General features: G+C 50.2%; 2 protein-coding genes across 2 annotated transcripts in view; both read left to right on the top strand.

Annotated features, from left to right (window-relative positions):
* KLHL12 (kelch like family member 12) overlaps nucleotides 1–3,941 on the top strand; it is a 116,907-nt gene extending 112,966 nt beyond the window's left edge. Inside the window, exon 10 of the mRNA XM_065592419.1 lies at nucleotides 1,741–3,941. Coding sequence (XP_065448491.1) covers nucleotides 1,741–1,748 — 8 coding nt within the window. The 3' untranslated portion in view covers nucleotides 1,749–3,941. The remainder of the gene's footprint in view (nucleotides 1–1,740) is intronic.
* Nucleotides 3,942–18,049: 14,108 nt separating this feature from the next.
* RABIF (RAB interacting factor) lies at nucleotides 18,050–21,115 on the top strand. The gene is made up of 2 exons (XM_005314360.4): nucleotides 18,050–18,495; nucleotides 19,078–21,115. Exons 1-2 carry the CDS (start codon nucleotides 18,334–18,336, stop codon nucleotides 19,321–19,323), a joined length of 408 nt encoding a protein of 135 aa, XP_005314417.1. The 5' UTR covers nucleotides 18,050–18,333; the 3' UTR covers nucleotides 19,324–21,115.
* Nucleotides 21,116–21,364: the final 249 nt, after the last annotated feature.

The raw sequence follows: 21,364 nt of genomic DNA, 5'->3' as shown, positions 1-21,364 counted from the left end.
TTCACCCAGGCTGCCTTCTACTTTCAAATTCTCAACGAGTTCCTCCCTATTTGTTAAAATCAGGTCTAGAACAGCTTCCCCCCTAGTAGCTTTTTCAACCTTCTGAAATAAAAAGTTGTCTGCAATGCAGTCCAAGAATTTGTTGGATAGTCTGTGCCCCCCTGTGTTATTTTCCCAACATATATCCGGATAGTTGAAGTCCCCCATCACCGCCGAATCTTGGGCTTTGGATGATTTTGTTAGTTGCTTAAAAAAAGCCTCTTCCACCTGGTTAGGTGGCCTGTAGTAGACTCCTAGCATGACATCTCCCTTGTTTTTTGCCCCTTTTAGCCTAACCCAGAGACTCTCAACACTTCCGTCTCCTATGTCCATCTCCTACCTCAGTCCAAGTGTGTACATTTTTAATATATAAGGCAACACCTCCTCCCTTTTCCCCCTGTCTATCCTTCCTGAGCAAGCTGTACCCATCCACACCAACATTCCAATCATGTGTATTATCCCACCAAGTTTCAGTGATGCCAACAATGTCATAGTTGTATTTATTTATTAGCACTTCCAGTTCTTCCTGCTTATTCCCCATACTTCTCGCATTTGTATATAGGCATCTAAGATACTGGTTTGATCTTTCCTCCCAGTTTTGTCCTGACCCTCCTTTCTCTCTGCCAATATAGCCCACACTCCCTCTCGTTTCCGACCCATCTCCCCGGTCTCCATGTTCCCCACTTACCATTCTGGGGTGAACAGAACCAAAGACCGGTTAGGGAAGGCCTTCCACTGGGAGGGAATGGGCAAGGACGTTGCTAATTATGTCCGGTCTTGTGAGGTGTGCCAACGAGTGGGAAAGCCCCAAGACCAGGTTAAAGCCCCTCTCCAGCCACTACCCATAATTGAGGTCCCATTTCAGCACGTAGCTGTGGATATTCTGGGTCCTTTCCCAAAGAAGACACCCAGAGGAAAGCAGTACGTACTGACTTTCATGGATTTTGCTACCCGATGGCCGGAAGCAGTACCCTTAAGCAACACCAGGGCTAAAAGTGTGTGCCAGGCATTAACAGACATTTTTGCCAGGGTAGGTTGGCCCTCCGACATCCTTACAGATTCGGGAACTAATTTCCTGGCAGGGACCATGAAAAACCTGTGGGAAGCTCATGGGGTGAATCACTTGGTTGCCACCCCTTACCACCATGAAACCAATGGCCTGGTGGAGAGGTTTCATGGAACTTTGGGGGCCATGATGCGTAAATTCGTAAATGAACACTCCAATGATTGGGATCTAGTGTTGCAGCAGTTGCTTTTTGCCTACAGGGCTGTACCACATCCCAATTTAGGGTTCTCACCATTTGAACTTGTGTATGGCCGCGAGGTTAAGGGGCCATTACAGTTGGTGAAGCAGCAATGGGAGGGGTTTACGCCTTCTCCAGGAACTAACATTCTAGACTTTGTAAGCAACCTACAAAGCACCCTCCGACACTCTTTAGCCCTTGCTAAAGAAAACCTAAAGGATGCTCAGGAAGAGCAAAAGGCCTGGTATGATAAACATTCCAGAGAACAGTCCTTCAAAGAAGGAGACCAAGTCATGGTCTTAAAGGCGCTCCAGGCCCATAAAATGGAAGCGTCGTGGGAAGGACCATTCACGGTCCAGGAGCACCTAGGAGCTGTTAACTATCTCATAGGCTTTATGTTGGAGGTGGGGGAGGCTAAGGTATACCATGTTAATTCTCTTAAGCCCTTTTATTCCAGAGAATTAAATGTTTGCCAGTTTACAGCCCAGGAAACAGATGACGCGGAGTGGCCTGAAGGTGTCTACTACGAAGGAAAAAAGGATGGTGGCGTAGAAGAGGTGAACCTCTCCACGACCCTTGGACGTCTGCAGCGACCGCAGATCAAGGAGCTGTGCACAAGCTTTGCACCAATTTTCTCAGCCACTCCAGGACGGACTGAACGGGCATACCACTCCATTGACACAGGTAATGCTCACCCAATTAGAACCCCACCCTAAGTCACCTCATGCCAAAACTGCTATACAAAGAGAGATCCAGGACATGCTACAGATGGGTATAATCCGCCCCTCTAAGAGTGCATGGGCATCTCCAGTGGTTCTAGTTCCCAAACCAGATGGGGAAATACGCTTTTGCGTGGACTACCGTAAGCTAAATGCTGTAACTCATCCTGACAACTATCCAATGCCACGCACAGATGAGCTATTGGAGAAATTGGGACATGCCCAATTCGTCTCTACCTTAGACTTAACCAAGGGGTACTGGCAAGTACCACTAGATGAACCCGCTAAGGAAAGGTCAGCCTTCGTCACCCAGGCAGGGGTGTATGAATTCAATGTACTCCCTTTCGGGTTGCGAAATGCACCCGCCACCTTCCAAAGACTTGTAGATGGTCTCCTAGCGGGATTGGGAGAATCTGCAGTTGCCTACCTCGATGATGTGGCCATTTTTTCTGATTCATGGGCAGAGCACCTGGAGCACCTGGAAAAAGTCTTCGAGCGCATCCAGCAGGCAGGACTAACAGTTAAGGCTAAAAAGTGTCAAATAGGCCAAAACAGAGTGACTTACCTGGGGCACCAGGTGGGTCGAGGAACTATAAATCCCCTACAGGCCAAAGTGGATGCTATCCAAAAGTGGCCGGTTCCAAAGTCTAAGAAACAGGTCCAATCCTTCTTAGGCTTGGCTGGATATTATAGGCAATTTGTACCCCGCTACAGCCAAATCGCCGCCCCGCTGACAATCCTAACCAGAAAGAAACAGCCAAATGCAGTTCAGTGGACTGATGAGTGTCAAAAGGCCTTTAACCAGCTTAAGGCAACACTCATGTCTGACCCTGTGCTAAGGGCCCCAGACTTTGACAAACCGTTCCTAGTAACCACAGATGCGTCCGAGCGAGGCGTGGGAGCAGTTTTAATGCAGGAAGGACCGGATCAAGAATTCCATCCTGTCGTCGTGTTTCTCAGTAAGAAACTGTCTGAGAGTGAAAGCCACTGGTCAATCAGCGAAAAGGAATGCTACGCCATTGTGTACACGCTGGAAAAGCTACGCCCATATGTTTGGGGACGGCGTTTCCAACTACAAACAGACCATGCTGCGCTACAGTGGCTTCATACCGCCAAGGGAAATAACAAAAAAACTTCTTCGGTGGAGTTTAGCTCTCCAAGATTTTGATTTTGAAATACAACACATTTCGGGAGCTTCTAACAAAGTGGCTGATGCACTCTCCCGGGAAAGTTTCCCAGAGTTAACTGGTTAACAATTGTTCTTGGAATGAAACATATTGTTAGTTTTTATATAATCAGTAGTATGTCTAAAGGTACATGTGTCTTATTAACTCTGTTTTCTCCTAGAACTCCAGGAAGAAATCACAGCCAGTGTGGAACCGAACGTCCAACACTATCTGTGATTTGGGGGGTGTGTCATAACTATAAAGGGAAGGGTAACAGCTGTCCTGTGTACAGTACTATAAAATCCCTCCTGGCCAGAGACTCCAAAATCCTTTTCCCTGTAAAGGGTTAAGAAGCTCAGGTAACCTGGCTGGCATCTGACCTAAAGGACCAATAAGGGGACAAGATACTTTCAAATCTTGGGGGGGGGGGGGAAGGCTTTTGTTTGTGCTCTTTGTTTGGGAGGGCGTTCGCTCTCGGGACTGAGAGGGACCAGACATCAATCCAGGTTCTCCACATCTTTCTAAACAAGTCTCTCCTATTTCAAACTTGTAAGTAAATAGCCAGGCAAGGTGTGTTAGTTTTCCTTTGTTTTCTCAACTTGTAAATGTACCTTTTACTAGAGTGTTTATCTTTGTTTGCTGTACTTTGAACCTGAGACTAGAGGGGAGTCCTCTGAGCTCTTTAAGTTTGATTACCCTGTAAGGTTAATTTCCATACTGATTTTACAGAGATGATTTTTACCTTTTTCTTTAATTAAAAGCCTTCTTTTTAAGAACCTGATTGATTTTTCCTTGTTTTAGATCCAAGGGGTTTGGATCTGTATTCACCAGGGAATTGGTGAAGGTTTCTCAAGGCTTCCCAGGGAGGGAATCCATTGGGAAATGGTGGCAGCGGACCAGAGCTAAGCTGGTAGTTAAGCTTAGAAGTTTTCATGCAGGCCCCTACATTTGTACCCTAAAGTTCAAAGTGGGGATACAGCCTTGACAGCAGGGCAGCTGCTGCTCTGGTTGGTGCCATGGTGCGGGCGGCCGCAGCATTCCCCCATCTCCTCCTCCTGCTGCTGGTGCCTGAGGCTACTGCTGTTTTTCAGCTCCCAGCCCCTTTTGACTGATCACACAGCCAGTAAGAGCCGCTCAGGGGTGGGAAGGATCTGGCTCTGGGGCTGGCACAGCCCTAGCGTGTGATCACCCAGCACACACCCCCTAGCTACTCCCTCCCTGCATCTTGAGCGATTTTCAAACTTTGAGCTGAAACCCTCCCCTTTGAGTTATAATTTTTTGGTTGTTCTCCCCCCCCGAACCCAGACAGGCTGGGTGGCCTGCTGAGGTGAGTCAGAGGGTGGAGGTGGCTCAGCCTGGCTCTGTTCCCTCTCCCCCACAAAATGTAGAAGTCAGACTATGCCTATGCATACCTCCTGGCTGTCCAAAACTCCCTAGCAGGACTCTCTACATGAACCATGAGTGGAAATTGCACAATGCCACACCGAGGTACCTCTTCTACAAGTGGGGCATCCTATCCTGGGACCTCTTTGTGATCCATGAGAACGGCAAACTGCCCACTTATTTCTCCAGAGGAGTCATGGGGGCAGATTCACAAGTAGGGTAACCGTATGTCTCATTTTGGCCGGGGCAGTCCCTTTTTTAAGCCCTGTCCTGGCCATCCCAACATTTTTGGCAAATGTGGGCATTTGTCCCGTTTGCTCTCACCAGCTTGATCAGTGGGCAAGAGCAAATGCCCATCTTTGTCAAAAAGGTGGAGTGCGGGGTAGAGGAACGTGCAGGGGAGGTGAGCGGAAATACCAGCCCTGCACAGGGGGGAGGCAGGGCTTGAGGAGGGGAGGGTTCCAGCGGGGAAAAAGGGGTCAAGTGACTAGTGACAACCTCACGTGGGGGGTGTGGTGCTCAGGCAACCAGCAACAGTCTCGCATGCACGGAGGGAGCAGCTCAGGTGAGCGGCTTGGGGGGGAAGAGCTTGGACCAGCCCCACATGGTGTCCCATTTTCCCTTTAGGAAATATGGTCACCCTACTCAATGCCCTTTTCCTCTGGACAGACATCCTAGGCTATGCCTTCACCCCATCTCTATGATGAGATAACTGGCTCTGTGGATATGAGGAAAGCAGTGGACATGATATACCTTGACCTTAGCAAAGCTTTTGATATGGTCTCCCACAGTATTCTTGCCAGCAAGTTAAAGAAGTATGGATTGGATGAATGGACTATAAGGTGGATAGAAAGCTGGCTAGATTGTCGGGCTCAACGGGGAGTGAACAACCGCTCAATGTTTAGTTGGCAGCCGGTATCAAGCGGAGTGCCCCAGGAGTCAGTCTTGGGGCTGGTTTTGTTCAACATCTTCCTTAATGAGCTGGATGATGGGATGGATTGCACCCTCAGTAAGTTTGCGGATGAGTCTAAGCTGTGGGGAGAGAGAGATACTCTGGAGGGTAGGGATAGGGTCCAGAGTGACCTAGACAAATTGGAGGATTGGGCTAAAAGAAATCTGATCAGGTTCAACAAGGACAAGTGCAAAGTCCTGCATTTAGGGCAGAAGAATCCCATGCACTGCTACAGTCTGGGGACCTAAGATCCCTCTAAGCTGCGCAGATGCCTATTAAGCCATGCACTGGGGCTCAGGGCTGCGGTGGGGAATGATGCATGGACCTGCCGCGGCGGGGAGAGGCGCCCCCTCCCCACCAGCCGCAGCACGGACTTGCCCTGGACTTGCTGCGGCAGGGGGAGAGGAGCCCGTCCCCCAGCCCAGCCCAGCCCAGGCCCACCGGCGCTGCCGGGGAGAAGAGCCACTCCCCTGGCCCCGAGCTGCTGCATGAGAGAAGGCTGGGGGGAGTCCTCTCCCCCCACCGCAGCCCCAAGGCAGCCTGCACCCCAAACCCCTCATCTTTGGCTCCACCCCAGAGCCTGCACCCACCTGTACCCCAGCCCTGAGCCCCCTCCCACACCCCGAGCCCTTATGAGGAGAGGCTGTGGGAACTTGGTTTATTTAATCTGCAGAAAAGAAGAAGAGTGAGGGGGGATTTGATTGCAGCCTTCAACTACCTGAAAGGGGGTTCCAAAGAGGATGGAGCTTGGCTTTTCTCAGTGGTGACAGATGACAGAACAAAGAGAAATGGTCTCAAGTTGCAGTGCGGGAGGTCTAGGTTGGATATTAAGAAATACTAATATCACTAGGAGGATGGTGAAGCACTGGAATGGGTTACCTAGGGATGTGGTGAAATCTCCCTCCTTAGAGGTTTTTAAGGCCCGGATTGACAAAGCCCTGTCTGGGATACTTTAGTTGGGGTTGGTCCTGCTTTGGGCTGGGGGTTGGACTAGATGACCTCCTGAGGTCTCTTCCAATCCTAATCTTCTATGATTTCCCTCCTCCTGAAAGTCCTACACAAAATTCGCTGGGACTGAGCTACAGTAATACTTATAGCCCCATTCTGGCCCCATCAGTATTTGTTCACGGACCTCCTGTGATTCTCTGCTCACACACCGCTCAGTCTCTGCACACTCCTGGATCTCATGCAAGATTAAGGCCGGCTCTGGCATCCCAATCTGGGCCCTCTTCCCCTCACAGCTTGGTTTTTGGATGGGGCTTCATGATAGACTGGGCATGCTCCACCCCAGTGACACACATCCGTACACAAAGCAGGAGGGTATCCACCAGGGCCTGCTTCTGGGCAAAGCGGAAGTTCTTTACTTCATGTGCCCACCGACATCAACACCCTCTGGGGACGATATCCATACCTGTCATCCTCAACTACCTTCTTGAACTCAAAATGTCGGACCTGGCCCTCAGCTCCATATGGGTCCATTTGGCAGCGCTCAGTGCCTTTCTTCCCCTGGTGGACAGTGCCTCAGTATTCACACACCCTACCACCATCTGTTTCCTGAAGGGTCTGCTCAATACCTTCTTGCTAGTCCTGAAGCCCACTCCCTTGTGAGGCCTTAATCTCGTTTCTTCCGCCCTCACAAAGCTCCTCTTCGAGCCTCTGGCAAAATGTTCTGTCTCCATGAAAGTGATCTTCTTAGTGGCCATCAGGTTGGCTAGATAGATCAGAAAACTGGCGGCCATGATGGCGGACCCACCTTACACTGTCTTCCACAGAATAAGGTTTTCTTGTGGCTGCACAATTCATACCTAGGGTAGTGTCGGAATTCCACCTAAATCAGTGCATCTACCTCCCTGTCTTCTATCCCAGATCGCACACAGCCAGAGCACTACACTCCCTCGACATCCAAGGTGCACTGGAATTCTACCTCCAGTGAACTTGTGCCTTCTGGACGTCACCAAAACTCTAGTCATTGCTAATCAATGCAAGGGACAAGCCCACTCCTCACAACAAATTTCCAAATGGGTCTCCAGGTGCATCCATGATCCACCTGATGGAGTCATGGCACGACTCCAAGGGTGACTCTACGTGAGCACACGTAGCCACAGGTCAACAGACACTGCTAGGAAAACATTCTGGCGCATGAGCACCCATACTTAGACTCCATATAGGGACCACACATCTCTAAGAACCTCCAGTTACAGGTAAGTAACCTCTTCATGGAGGCTAGGCCCATCAATGGCTATTAGCCAAGATGGTCAGGGACACAACCCCATGCTCTGGGTGTCCCTAAGCCTCTGACTGCCAGAAGCTGGAAGTGGACAACAGGGGATGGATCACTCGATAATTGCCCTGTTCTGTTCATTCCCTCTGAAGCATCTGGCATTGGCCACTGTCAGAAGATGGGGTATTGGGCTAGCTGGCCCATTGGTCTGACTTAGTGTGGCTGTTCTTACGAGCAAATAACCACCTGTTAAGCACAACAAAACCAAACAGGGATTTGGCGCCCCTGAATGCTAGTATACAGGGCAGTTGCTCTGATCACCTGCCCCTAAGGGTGACCCTGGCTGCTACAGCTTGAGCTAAAAAGCCAAGACTCTATAGCTGGGGTTGTAACAGACTCACCTGCTCTGTTGGTTGGGCACAGAGGGGCGCCTCTATCACTACCAGTGGCTTGCACTGGCTCCTTGTATCACTGTAATTGGCTCTGGAAACAGTAGCCATGCCATTTTACCCTACAAAGGAGGATCCCAGCTGGAAGAGGCCATGATACCTTTTACTCACACAGTGCTTTATGGTTGTATAAGTCACTGCCCAGTGGCACCCTCTGTCAGTTTGGTTTGGATTACACTGCAGTCCCCAGCCCTCTGCTCCAGAGGGATTGGGTTTATATCTTTATTTTGTAAATGGCTATTTACGTTTAGGAATGCAAAGATACCTAAGCAGAGGAATGGTGATGTGTGGGCCAGGGAGCCCTCATGGTCACTAGTTTGAACGTGAGGTCATGGGGACTGAAATTTGTTGAAAATGGGTGTCAGAGCAGTTCCCACGGGGTCTGGGTCTATATCACAAACCCACCACTGACCCCCTTTTTGGCAGGCTCCATGCAGTGGCCAAAGAATGAATGGGCCATGGAGACTGAGCTGTCCTATCACCTTGAGAGATGGTTCCTTCAGGGCAGAGCTGAGGCAGTGTGGAGATGCCGGCATTGCTGTTCCTGGACTGCACGTGTGGCATGTGCACTTCAGTTTCTTGGCCTTGCAGAACACAGGAGCAGCCTCTGTGAAAGACTCTGCTCTGGCAGCTCCAAGTGCTGTGAATGCAACTTCTGCCTGTCTTGCCCAATGAGAGAGACAGGAGGCCTGTCTTCTGGAATGCTCCCCCCTCAATCTCTGCTAAGAGCCCACCTGGGCTGGCCGTAGCCCCCACAGCCACGCCTCCCCTCCGCAGACCCAAGCTGCCCCGCGGGAAAAATTTAAAGTTCCTCTCTTCTGGAAAAAGAACCTCAGCTTTTGTTATGCCCCGTGCAAGTTCCTGGATGGCTGAGGAGGTAGTATGTGTTACTCAGCTTCCCGGGTTCATCAGTATTCTCTCTGGAATCCAGGGAGATTACTGATGAACCCAGAAAGCTGAATAGCACATATCATCTCCTCAGCTGCCCTGGAACCTGCATGGAGCATAATAAAAAGCAAACATTTCCCCTGCCAAACCACAACAGGTGCCCCGTGGCTGCACTAGGGGAGGCTGTACCTTCCCTGACCTATTATACCTGCTGCCCATGGAAGACAGGGTCAAATTCAAACAAAGCAAAGCATCCCACAAGGAAAATGTGGTGCTCATGATCCCATCTTGCTGCTTCCTTCAGAAGTTCAGTGGCTCTTTCTAAGGAAGCAATTAAGTAGCATTATTTTTTTTTAATAAACAGTGAAGTGCATCAATTAGCTAGAACTTCCTTTAACAAGAGTACCTCCCCTTACAAAGCTAGACAGAAGCAGTCCCTCATCTGCTGCCTCCCAATCATCTCACGTACAGCGTCCAAATAGACACTGCTCTTGCAGGTAGGTGCAAGGCACATTACAGATGTGTAGTTTGGCTCGTACCTGTTTTCCTTGTCTGGGGTATAGGCTGGTGTGTGAACTGCCACAGAACCACAATGTTACTTATTATTGTAAAAGTGGGCATAATGGCAACACAGAAAATGTTGCTTTCATGTTTTTTCCTTTCCACTTTGGAACTCTTTTCCTTATATATTCCTTTTCCTTGGATATGGCAAGATATTTTTCATCAGTTCCTCCAAAAGAGGGATCCTGCACTATAATGTACCATTACCAACGTATAGCTCCTTTACTTATTTATTTTTGAAGTGGGGAGAAGGGAAGTGAAAAATCATGAAAGGTCTCAGATTCATAGACTTTAAGGCCAGAAGGGACCATCATGATCATCTAGTCTGCCCTCCTGCACATCGCAGGCCTCTGGCTGAGTTACTGAAGTCCTGAAATCTTGATTTAAAGATTTCAAGTTACAGAGACTCCATCATTTACTCTAGTTCAAACCAGCAAGTGACCCATGCCCCACACTACAGAGGAAGGTGAAACCCCCCCAACTATGGTGATCAGTTAGACCCTGAGCATGTGTGCAAGCAGGGCCAGCTCTAGGATTTTTGCCGCCCCAAGCAAAATCAATTTTGGCAGCCCCCAACCCCCTGTTTTTTTCTTACCCCACCCCCCGGCCCTGCCTTAACTCCGCCCCTTCCCCAAATCTCCAGCCCTGCCTCCTCCCCCCAGGTTCTCAAGCCTAGGAGGGAGGGAGGGAGGGGGAGAAGTGGCGCGTGCGCCACGGCCACTTGGAGTCTCCCCCTCCCTCCCAGGCTGTCAAGCCTGGGAGGGAGGGGGAGCAGCGGCGCGTGAATCAGCTGTTTCGCGTGCCGCGGCCGCTCGGGATCTCCCCCTCCCTTCCAGGTTTGAGAGCCTGGGTGGGAGGGGGAGCAGCGGTGCGCGAATCAGCTGTTTCGCGTGCCGTGGCAGCAGCGGGGTGAGCCAGGGCGGCCGGGGCACATTTTTAGGGGCGGCAGGGGCGGCACTCTGGCGCCGGCCATGCTGCCCCTAAAAATGTGCCACTCCAAGCACCAGCTTGTTTTGCTGGTGCCTAGAGCCAGCCCTGTGTGCAAGTAGTACTGAGTTTACCATGGTGCCACTAGCGCCATGGCGCCGGGCCCGGGCTCCAAAGAGGTCCTGGCCCGCCCTGTTCTTCTCCGCCCCCTGCTCTCTCCTGTGGGGGCAGAAGCTTGGTCCTGCCGGCTCCTGGGGCTCCTGCTGCAGGGCAGGGTCCGCCGGCAGCCAAACTCCCCCCTCCCCTGCCTCTTCCCCCGAGCGTGCCGCGTTCCCGCCCCTCCCCCTCCCAGAGCTTTCCCCGCTGCCAAACAGCTGTTTGGCAGCGCGAGGGAGTGGGAGGAGCGGGGCTGCAGTGCGCTCGCTGCTCGGGGGAGCAGGAGGAGAAGAGGTGGGGGCGGGGCTTTGGGGAAGGGGGTGGAATTGGGGCATATCCCTTCCAGCCCCCTACCATGAGCTGCTCAGGGCAGAGGGCTGGGAGCACCCTCACAACCCCAGCCCTGACTCCTGCACCCCTCCCCCCACATCCCCACCCTGAGCACCAAATGAGAGCTCCTGCACCACCACCCCCACATTCCCACCTGCACCCCTTGCACCAAATGGGAGCTGCCCCAGGTAAGCGCTTCACACCCAAACCTCCTGCCCCAACCCTGAGCCCCCTCCCACACCCTAACTCCTGGCCAGACCCTGCACCCCAACTCCCAGCCTGCTCCTGCACCCTAACTCCCTCCCACACCCTAACTGCCTCCCAGACCCTGCACCTCCAGCCCCGTGCCCCCTTCCGCACCCTAAGTCCTGTCCAGACCCCAGACCCCAGACCCCAATGGTTTTTTATCCAAAGCACTTTACAATAGTTAACTAACGGTACAAACAATATTTGGAAAGATCATTAAGTGGTTCACCGAGACTCTCAGCGATTTTCAAGTGGTCTGTGGAAAAATAAGTTAGACTACAAAAACAATCAAGGTACCGCACTTTATTTTCATTTACTTGCTATTACTTATAGGAGGAGGATGAAGAAAAAAAGAATGTTCTTTTTCTTGGCTGGGTTCCAAGGAGGGGCCCCAAAAATGACGCTGAGTACAGGGCCGGGGGCCCCACTAACTCTAAATCCACCACTGGCTGTCACGTCACCTGGGCTGGGGATACTGTGTCGACTGATCCCGTTTCCAACCTACCTGGGCAGTACAGCAGGCATGGCCCTGCCCACTAACTCCTCTCCACTCCCTAGCCCAGGGGTTGGCAACGTTGGCACGCGGCTCGCCAGGGTAAGCACCTTGGCGGGTCGGGCCAGTTTTATTTACCTGCTGATGCGGCAGGTTCGGCCTATCGCGGCCCCCACTGGCCGCGGTTCCCCGTCCCGGGCCAATGGCGGCGAGAAGCGGCACGGGCAAGCGATGTGCTGGCCGCGGCTTCTCACCGCCCCCATTGGCCCGGGACGGCGAACCGCGGCCAGTGGGGGCCGCGACCGGCCGAACCTGCCGCGTCAGCAGGTAAATAAAACTGGCCCGTCCCGCCAGGGTGCTTACCCTGGCGAGCCGCGTGCCAACGTTGCCGACCCCTGCCCTAGCCCATCCACCACTTGCTTCCTCCCCTCCCCCTGCTTAAGGCTTAGCCCTCTCACTTTTGAAAATGATTGCTTGCCCCTCCCCGCCCCCCAGGCTTTTCTGGCACCCCTGTTGCCAGGTATCCAGTTTTAGACTGGAAACTCCAGTAGAAAACAGGACCTGAGCGTTCAGTTAGCAGTGCTGACTGGAAACTAAAAGTCAGATTATAGGAGTAACCACATTAGCCTCCGCTCCTCCCACTCCCAACACCTATCCCAGAGGGCTGGAAGAGAACCTGTCCTGGTCCTGCCGGATGTCATGGAGTGTGGGGGAGTCAGGGCCCTGCAGCCCCCACTTCCTGCGATTCACCGTGACTCTCAGCCAGCCAGTAAAACAGAAGGTTTATTAGATTACAGGAATACAGTCCAAAACAGAGCTTGCAGGTACAGAAAACAGGACCCCTCAGCCTCCCGTTTCCCCAGCCAGCTCCAAACTGCAACCCCCTCCAGCACCTCCTCTGGGCTTTGGCTGTTTCCCGGGCCAGGAGGCCATCTGATCTTTGCTATCCAACACCTTCAGTTGGCACCTTGCAAGGGAGGGGCCCAAGGCCGTCTGTTGCCAGGAGACAGGGTGTCAGCCATTCTCTGTGCAGACAGCATCACACCTTCCTAGGCCTCTGCAACAATCACACACTCTTATCTCACCACCTAGATACCTAAGACAGGGGAAACTGAAGTACCCACACAGTATTCAGAGAAAACATTAAGAACATTCCCACTTTGTCACACTGGAGGAGGGGCAACTCAGTGCAGAGAGAGACGAAGAGAATGGGCTAGAGCCAGGGAGAAGGCTCTATGTGGGCGGGGGGTGGGGGATCCTGTTTACCTCCTCCCCAGCCCTGCTGTGCTTGCAGTTTACCCCCAGCCCCTCCCTTGCTCCGGGGACCAACCCTAGCACCTGCCCGCTGTGCTTTTGCCCCTGGCCCCTGCCTTGCTCTAGTCAGCAGGAAGTAATCCTCCCACCCCATGCCCCACTGTGCTCGTCTTGCCCCTGGCCCCTGCCTCACTCCAGCTGGGGACCAATCCTCCCCCCCACACACACCATGCCCCACTGTCACGGTGGATAAAAATCAATGCCCGGGTCCTGGCCACCACTTTAATTTAATTTTAAATTAAGCTTCTTAAAAAATTTTAAAACCTTATTTACTTTACATATAACAATAGTTTAGTTATATATTATAGACTTATAGAAAGAGACCTTCTAAAAATGTTAAAATGTATTACTGGCACGCGAAACCTTGAATTAGAGTGAATAAATGAAGACTCAGCACACCACTTCTGAAAGGTTGCCGACCCCTGGTCTAGAAGATACCATCAGAGATGCTTAGTTTTGCAGTTCTCAAACTGTGGATTTGTGTCTCCAGAGGTAACATGCTTGTTAACAGCAAAAATGTTTTTAAATAAATAATATATAGAGGTGAGAAATAACAGACCTCAACCCTATTGTCCCTCTGCAAATTTGTGTACACAGAGTCAATCCCTTACCTCTCTCTAAAAGTGAAACGTTTCAAAAAGTTCAATGAATAGAAGATTGTTGGGGGCGGAATAGATCTGGACAAGGAGAAGTCTGGAGATAAATGTTTGATGTTGAAGAAAAAAATCCAAAATACTTAATGGTGTTGTTTTAGTTAAATAAAACAATTTTAATGTCTGTCTGGTGATGTTCTCCTCCTAATACAGCATGGCAAGAAAATCCTCCAAATATTAATGATTAACCTGTTGAACTGGAGATAGTTCACCTCCCAATGACTTCATAAATATCTGCTTCAATTACCTTTGTTAAATGAAATAACCAAACAATCATTCATTTGCCTATATAGCTGTAAAACTCAACTGAAAAGTTTTCAAAATAAATCACTGTTTAAAAATGTATAGTGTGTACTTTCTAAAAATGAAACCTACATCTATCTCTGAGTTGTGAAGAATATGTATTAAGGTTATAACAACCAACAAGAATGAACTTTTATGTACAAAATCATGATTTAAATCAAATCCACCCTGCCCGCTGTGCTCTTGCCCCTGGCCCCCAGGGGGGCCCACAAATATGTTTGGTACCGGGCCCACAAAAAGTTAATCCAGCCCTGTGTGGAAGACCCATCCCCTGGACACTTGGGAAAGAATTCTCTATAGTAACTTAGAGCCTTCCCCATCTAGTGTCCGGTCTCCATCCACTGGAGATATCTGCTAATAGCAGTTGCAGCTGGGCCTATGCCATTGCAGGCAACCTCATCATACCATACTCTTCATAAACTTGTCAAGCTCAGTCTTCAAACAAATTCGTATTTTTGCCTCCACTACTACTCTTGGAAAACTGTTCCAGAACTTCACCCCTAATGGTTAGAAACCTTCTAATTTCAAGCCTAAACTTGTTGATGACCAGTTTATATCCTTTTGTTCTTGTGCCAGCATTGACCCTTAACTTAAATAACACTTCTCCCTCCCTGATGTTTTTCCCTCTAATGTATTTATAGAGAGCAAACATATCTCCTTTCAGCCTTTGTTTTGTTAGGCTAAACAAGCCAAGCTCCTTAAGTCTCTTTTCATAAGATAGATTCTCCATTCCTCTAATCATCCTAGTAGCCCTTCTCTGCACCTGTTCCAGTTTGAATTCATCTTTCTTAAACGTGGGAGACCAGAATTGCACACAGTATTCTGGATGAGGCCTTGTACAATGTTAACAACACTTCTCTATCTCTACTGGAAATACCTTGCCTGATGCATCCTAGGATTGCATTATCCTTTTTCATGGCCACATCACATTAGCAGCTCATAGTCATCCTCTCTCTCCTCCTCTGCTGCTTCCAACTGATAAGTTCCCAGCTTATAGCAAAAATTCTTGTTGCTAGTCCCCTACTGCATGATCTTGCACTCCGCACAATTAAATTTCATCCCATTTCTATAATGCCATTTTTCAAGGTCAGCCAAATCTCCTTTTAGGATATTCTGGTCCTCCATGTTGGTTATACCTCCAACTTCGTGTCATCCACACATTGTATTAGCTCTATGTAGCTCAAAAGCTTGCCTCTTTCACAAACAGAAGTTGGTCCAACAAGAGATGTTACTTCACCCACCTTGTTTCATTAATGAAAATGTTACATAAGACTGGTCCCAAGACCAATTCTTCAGGAACTCCACTAGTAACCTCCCTCCAGGCTGACAGTTCACCTTTCAGCATGACCCACTCTAGTCTCCCCTTTAACCAGTTCCTTACCCACCTTTTGATTCTCATATTGATCCCCCTCTTTTCCAATTTAATAATTTCCCATGTGGAACTGTATCACATGTTTTAGAGAAATCCAGGAAGATTAAATCTACTGCACTTTCCCCCCCTTGCCACTCTCACATCATTTTGTGCTGTACCACCACTTTAGGAGGTCTGGGAGGGTTATAGCAGCATTATGATGCATCCGCATGGCCCTTATACCAGTTTATCCCAGGCTGAAATAGAGTAAAGGCAATTCAAAAGCAGTTTGTTTTGATTGAAACGTTGAGATAAAGCAATAGAAGGCAATCTCTGCCACTGTGCATGTGTAGAATTTCATATCCCCAGCAGATTTCTTTGCTTCCCCACAGAAAAATGAATTCTGATGGGGAAGCAAAGGGAAGCTGCAAGAGCAGTCATGTGCCCCTCCCCCGAAGTGCGGGTGCATCATTTCAGTAGCCCGGAGCAGCCAGCAGAGAGGTAAATCGCTGCCGATGGCTCCTATCCTGCGCTGGGCTCAGCTGCTAATCCCAGCTGGGCTGGAGGAGGATGAGACTTCCTCTTCCCCTGCAAGGAATGGCCAGGGCCGAGGCTGGGTCAGACCCAACACCAGAAACCTGCCGCAGCTCCAGGAAGCTCTGAATGCCTCCCCCTGCTTCCTGCCCCCATTGTTCCTCAGCTGCAGGACAAAGGGGTCACTGTACAGGGAGCTGCTGCCCCTTCCACCCAGCCCTTGTGCATCCAGACCCCTAGATGAGCTCCCCGCACCCAAACCCCTACCCCACTGAGCCTCATCCCCCCTGCATCCAGACCCCTGTCAAGCCCCTCCCCCTGCATCCAGACCCCCCACTCTTGCACCCCCCCACAGAGCCCCACACACTCAAACCCCAACCCTGATGATCCCCACCCTCACCCCACACCTGGATCACCCTGATGAGCCTCCTGCACCTGGACCGTCACCCTACTAAGCCCTAACCAGCTGCACCTAGACCCCCACTCCACCAAGCCTCACTTCTTCAGCACTCAGACTGCCCCCTGCTGAGCCCCCAGCACCCCTGATAAGCCCCATCTTCCCAAACCCAGACCCCCTCAGCTGAGTCCTAACCTCCTTCACCTGAACCCTCCTGCAGAGTCCCATTGCCACTGCACCCAGAACCCCACAACAAGCCCCTGTGCATCCAGATCACCCCTGCATCTGGACCCTCCATAGAGCTGCTGCACCCATATATCCCCACACAGAACCCTCTCACCCCACACCCGGATCCCCCCATACTAATCCCCTCCACACTTGGATCCTGCCAGGCTGAGTCTGCCTGCTCACGCCTGGATTGGGGTCAGGGCTCGATGTGTGTGCAAGACTCTGTCCCTCTCGCTTTCTAGCTTGGTGCACCTGATGCAGAGGAGCATGTCGCTGGGTGTTTCTGGGGCAGGCCCAACCCTTGCGCTGTGTCAGGGTCAGATGCAGCATCACCGCTGAATCCATATCCTGGGAGGATGCGGGTGATTGCCCACCTCTGTGCAGCCAGTGGCATGTGCTCCGCACTACCACGTGCAAGCCTCCACATTTATTTATTGACAAATAAAATATGCACAATTTTGCAGAATTTTAAAATATTGTATGCAGCATTTTTATTTTTTTGGTGCAGAATTCCCTCAGGAGTACAATCAGTGCATGCACCCAAAGCAGTGCCTGCTGGCCCAAAGACAGTTATAGCTAGGGTGACCAGATGTCCCAGTTTTATAGGGACAGTCCTGATATTTGGGGCTTTGTCTTATATAGGCACCTATTGCCCCCCCCCCCCCCCCCACCTCCTGTCCCAATTTTTCACATTTGCTGTCTGGTCACCCTAGTTATAGCACTGTGACTTTCCTTTCTAGACAAGTCCCAGAAGTTCACTTCTGGGAACTGGGTCCAGCACTCTCAATTCCCACTGCTGGGCTCCAATCACTAGTCGATGCTGCCCAGCCAAATCACCTGACAAACCTCTTGATTAAGCTACAAGTACAAACCTCTCAGACAAAAGGAAAGACCCAGAGCATCCCCTCCCACACAACCCCACAGCTGAGCCCACGTGCCCCAAGCATCACCAAGAACAAGACAGAGCAGGTGCCCGGCACTGCCCCCTGAGAGAGGCTGGATATGGATATGGAGAGGCAGCTCTCAAACTAAACGAATCCCAATAGACCCACCCACTGCTGGCCCTGGCCCTGCCCCTGGAACCACCCATCACATGTAACCTACCCTTACCCCATAGCCCCATGCCTGTGACCCCATGCCACAGCTCTGTCCTCATTCCACTTCTAGGCGTATAGCTAGGGTGACCATACGTCCCATTTTGGCCGAGACAGTCCCTTTTTTAAACCTTGTCCCGGCCATCCCAACGTTTTTGGCAAAAGTGGGCATTTGTCTCATTTGCCAACCTGATCAGTGGGCAAGAGCAAACTGGACAAATGCGCACTTTTGTCAAAAAAGTGGGATGTGGAGGAACATGCAGGGGGGAGGCAGGGCTTGGGTGAGCAGCGACACCAGCCCCACGTGAGGGAGAGGGGAGGGTTTGAGCCAGCGACTCGGGCCAGCCCCACCCAGGGGAGAGGAGGACTTGGCCGAGTGGCTTGGGCCAGCCTCAGAGGCGGAGGTTCGGGCCAGCCCTGCGTGGGGGCTGGGGCTAGCTCCATGCTGTGTCCTGTTTTCCCTCTGGGAAATATGATCACCCAACGTATAGCTCCCCATGGCGTTTACGTAACCACTCAGCCCTGCTCCTGGAGCAATCCCCACCCCCGTGGTAGTCCTCTGCCCCAGGCCAATAGCCCCATAGCACTGCCCACGGCGCCACCACACCGCCTCCCGCGAGGAACCTTCGCCCCGCCCGGGCCCCTGCTGCGCGCGCCGAGGCGGCACTAATGCGCCTGCGCGGCTATGGCGGCGCCCTGCGCGGAGATGGAACCAGCAGCGGCTCCTCGCAGTCCAGGCGCGGAGGAGCTGGTTTGCCCGCGGGGCCGCAACCGCAAGACTGTGCTGTGCCAGCGCTGCGGCTCGCGCGTGCTGCTGCCCGGCGCCGCCACCTTCGCGCGCAGAGAGGTACGGCCCGGCCCGGCAGCGGTTGCTTTCTGCCTTCCCCCTTCCCCCGCCGGGACGGGCTCCATCCTCCCCGTCAGCAGGCCGCGCCCTGGCACCTCGCAGCTCCGCCCACTGCCCCCATCATCGGGGCCCTGACCATCACCTGGTATCCGCAGTGATTCCTGATCAGCCCCTGACTCCAGTCCCCAGCCCCACGCCCCCTTCCTGCTTCATTGTCCTCCTTCAGATACGTCATCACCCTTCAGATCCTGTTCACAACTCTCCTTGGCCGGCCACCTGCACAACAGCCTGACCAGGGAGGCTGTTGGTGTCTTGAGACCACTGCTGAACATACTGCGGGCTCCTTGTTTCCTTGTGCTGCCCCCAACCATGTGGTGGCTTTTTTCTTATATTTATAACGCTGTGTGTGTCTGTGGCATGTCTCTTAGTCTGTGCCTACTTGTGAGGCAGGGCTATCTCTCATCCTTTGTGTCTGCTCTGCAGCTCTGACTGCATTGGAGCTGAGCCTGTAGAGGTGATAGCTGATGTTTGTAAATGGCTTGTGTGCATAAATGGCTAATGCCATGTTTTGTTCCTTGATAGCTTTTCCTTCCCTCCATGAAGAAGAAGACGGCCCTGCTTGCCAGCAACTCTCTGGATGGGGACGTGCTCCAGGATCACTGGCTCGTAGATGACATGTTTTCCTTTGAGAATATTGGATTCACCAAGGACGTTGGGAATGTAAAGTTCCTCATATGCGCAGACTGTGAGATTGGGCCGATTGGCTGGCACTGCCTAGATGATAAGAAGAGCTTCTACATAGCCCTGGACCGTGTTTCTCATGAGTAGCATCCTGAGTCGAGCTGGGACTCTCTGCGAGGCCATCCCAGCTGGTGGCCAGGATTCCTCAGTGCAACCATTCCACAGCTCTTAACATGTACCAACATGAAGCCAGAGGCACCGGCGCGTGGACTTGAACATGGCATGGATTCATCTTAACACTTTATTTAAAGCAATGGGCAATTATTGTCACATTCCGTGCATTACGGCTTCCTCTGGTCCTTCCTCCCACTGTAACGCAGGGATGGCGATTCCACAGTCTTTCCATTTCTGATTTTTAGTCCTGACTCATGGGCAGTCTCATCTTGGTTCCTGAACTGTAAAATGTGAGCATAACTCTTGTCACTAGATGTCTTTCCCACAGAAACTCATGGTTTGTTTTTTAATTTAAATTTTGACTGGAATATGGAACATTGCAATGTATTTCAACGAAAAAGCTTTCTCCAAAAGGGAGGAACAAACTAGGAACTGCACCTTTGAGAGGACAGCTAGGTAGATAGAACTTTGCCCATTTTCTCAGGCATTTTATCCAGTTTTAGTGGTTTCTCACTATGATTTGGACTAAAAGGTTTGCCCTTCGTGCCACATGTAAAAGTTTACAGCCCGGGCAGCTTTCTCCCTCCTTTTAAAAGATTACTTTCCTGCTTGTATTTACAGTTTAAATTGTTCACGGCCTGGCAATGAAAGGTGGCCTGGGCTGGTGCTGCTGTGGAGGTTTCATTTTGCAGGAAGTATAAGGGTGTTTCCTGTGTAAGATAAAATCCATAGTCAAATTGCAAAAAGTAAATGTACTTGAACTGCTATAATCAATATTCATGTTTTTCAGTGTGATGTTTGTATTGTCTTTTGTCTGTAGAGGCTTTAGTGAGGGAGGACAGTAAAGTATACATTTTTGTAAGTTTGTATTGCTTGCTGTAGACTTACTGGTCACGCTGCAAGTACATTTGATTAAGACTCAGTTTGATTAAGAGAAGTTTATTAAGGTCTTTCCAAAAATGTGATTGTGAAACTTGCTTAAAATTAGAACATGCTTCCTTAATACAAAAGTCAAGTTCTTAACATACTGTACAGGAAAAAAAAATTGGAAACTGAGTGTCAGCAAATATGGTCCTCAATATGGACCAGATAATTACAAAAGTTAGCTCTTGGTGGGAGGAACTTGAAATGCATTTATTTTAGCTAAAAATGCATAATGAAGAATCATTGTCTTTTTAAAACTTCATTATCTTGATGCATGTGAAAGCGTTGGACTCTGTGAGTTAAAAGAAAACAACATGACATATCTGAATAATAAACCAGCCGCTTTGTCCTGGGTTTTGGGATTGTAGGGTAAGATTTCAGAGAGAGAACGCTGCTACATGGACTTCTGCTTATATTTATGTGGTAAACTTCATGAACTTTCTAAATCAAAGGAAAACCAAATCATTCTCCAAGTGCTAGCTGACTCAGTGACTCGGCAGGATTAAGGACGTGCAACTATAGCATTTTTACGTTGCTGTGTCATTCAGGTTAAACTAGGAAGGGTGTGTGCTATTTGAAGTCATTGATTGAACTGTGAGCCTGGTGCCCCAAATTTAGCTTCAGGTTTGCAGAGCAGCCCAGGGGTTTTAGACACATCCTTTAACTTTAAGAAAATATTTGCTTACGTGCTCTGGACAGTTTTGAAAAGCTCAACCTCATTACAAGTTTGGGTGATAAAGATAAATGTATACATGTAATATATTTAGATGTTTGCGATGGGTTTGACTTGGTACTGCATAGCATGGGGATTAAAAAATTAGCAATATTCAATACTAATAAAGAATATGTTAAATTAATTAAGAACGGGCTAACTCACAGATCTCCAAAAATAGTCAATGGAGATTAATCAAATCAGGGTGTTTCTAGTGGGGTTCTACAGGACTCAGTACTTGGCCTGATGCTCTTCAATATTTTTATCAGTGAGGTAACGAAATAAATGCAAAATCATTGCTGATAAAACTTGAATAACACAAAGATTGGTATAGTGGTAAATGGGGATAAGGCAGTCCTACAGAGAGTCATGTTGCAT

The sequence above is a fragment of the Chrysemys picta genome, chromosome 4, assembly GCF_011386835.1.
Source record: "Chrysemys picta bellii isolate R12L10 chromosome 4, ASM1138683v2, whole genome shotgun sequence".
Lineage (NCBI taxonomy): Eukaryota > Metazoa > Chordata > Testudines > Emydidae > Chrysemys > Chrysemys picta.
This window is presented reverse-complemented; position numbering and strand designations above follow the sequence as displayed.

Bases quoted from the DNA above. Each gene is read 5' to 3' on its own strand.
- RABIF (XM_005314360.4), top strand. From the start codon at position 18,334: ATGGCGGCGCCCTGCGCGGAGATGGAACCAGCAGCGGCTCCTCGCAGT. The intron at 18,496-19,077 runs GTACGGCCCGGC...GTTCCTTGATAG, and splicing joins CCACCTTCGCGCGCAGAGAG to CTTTTCCTTCCCTCCATGAA.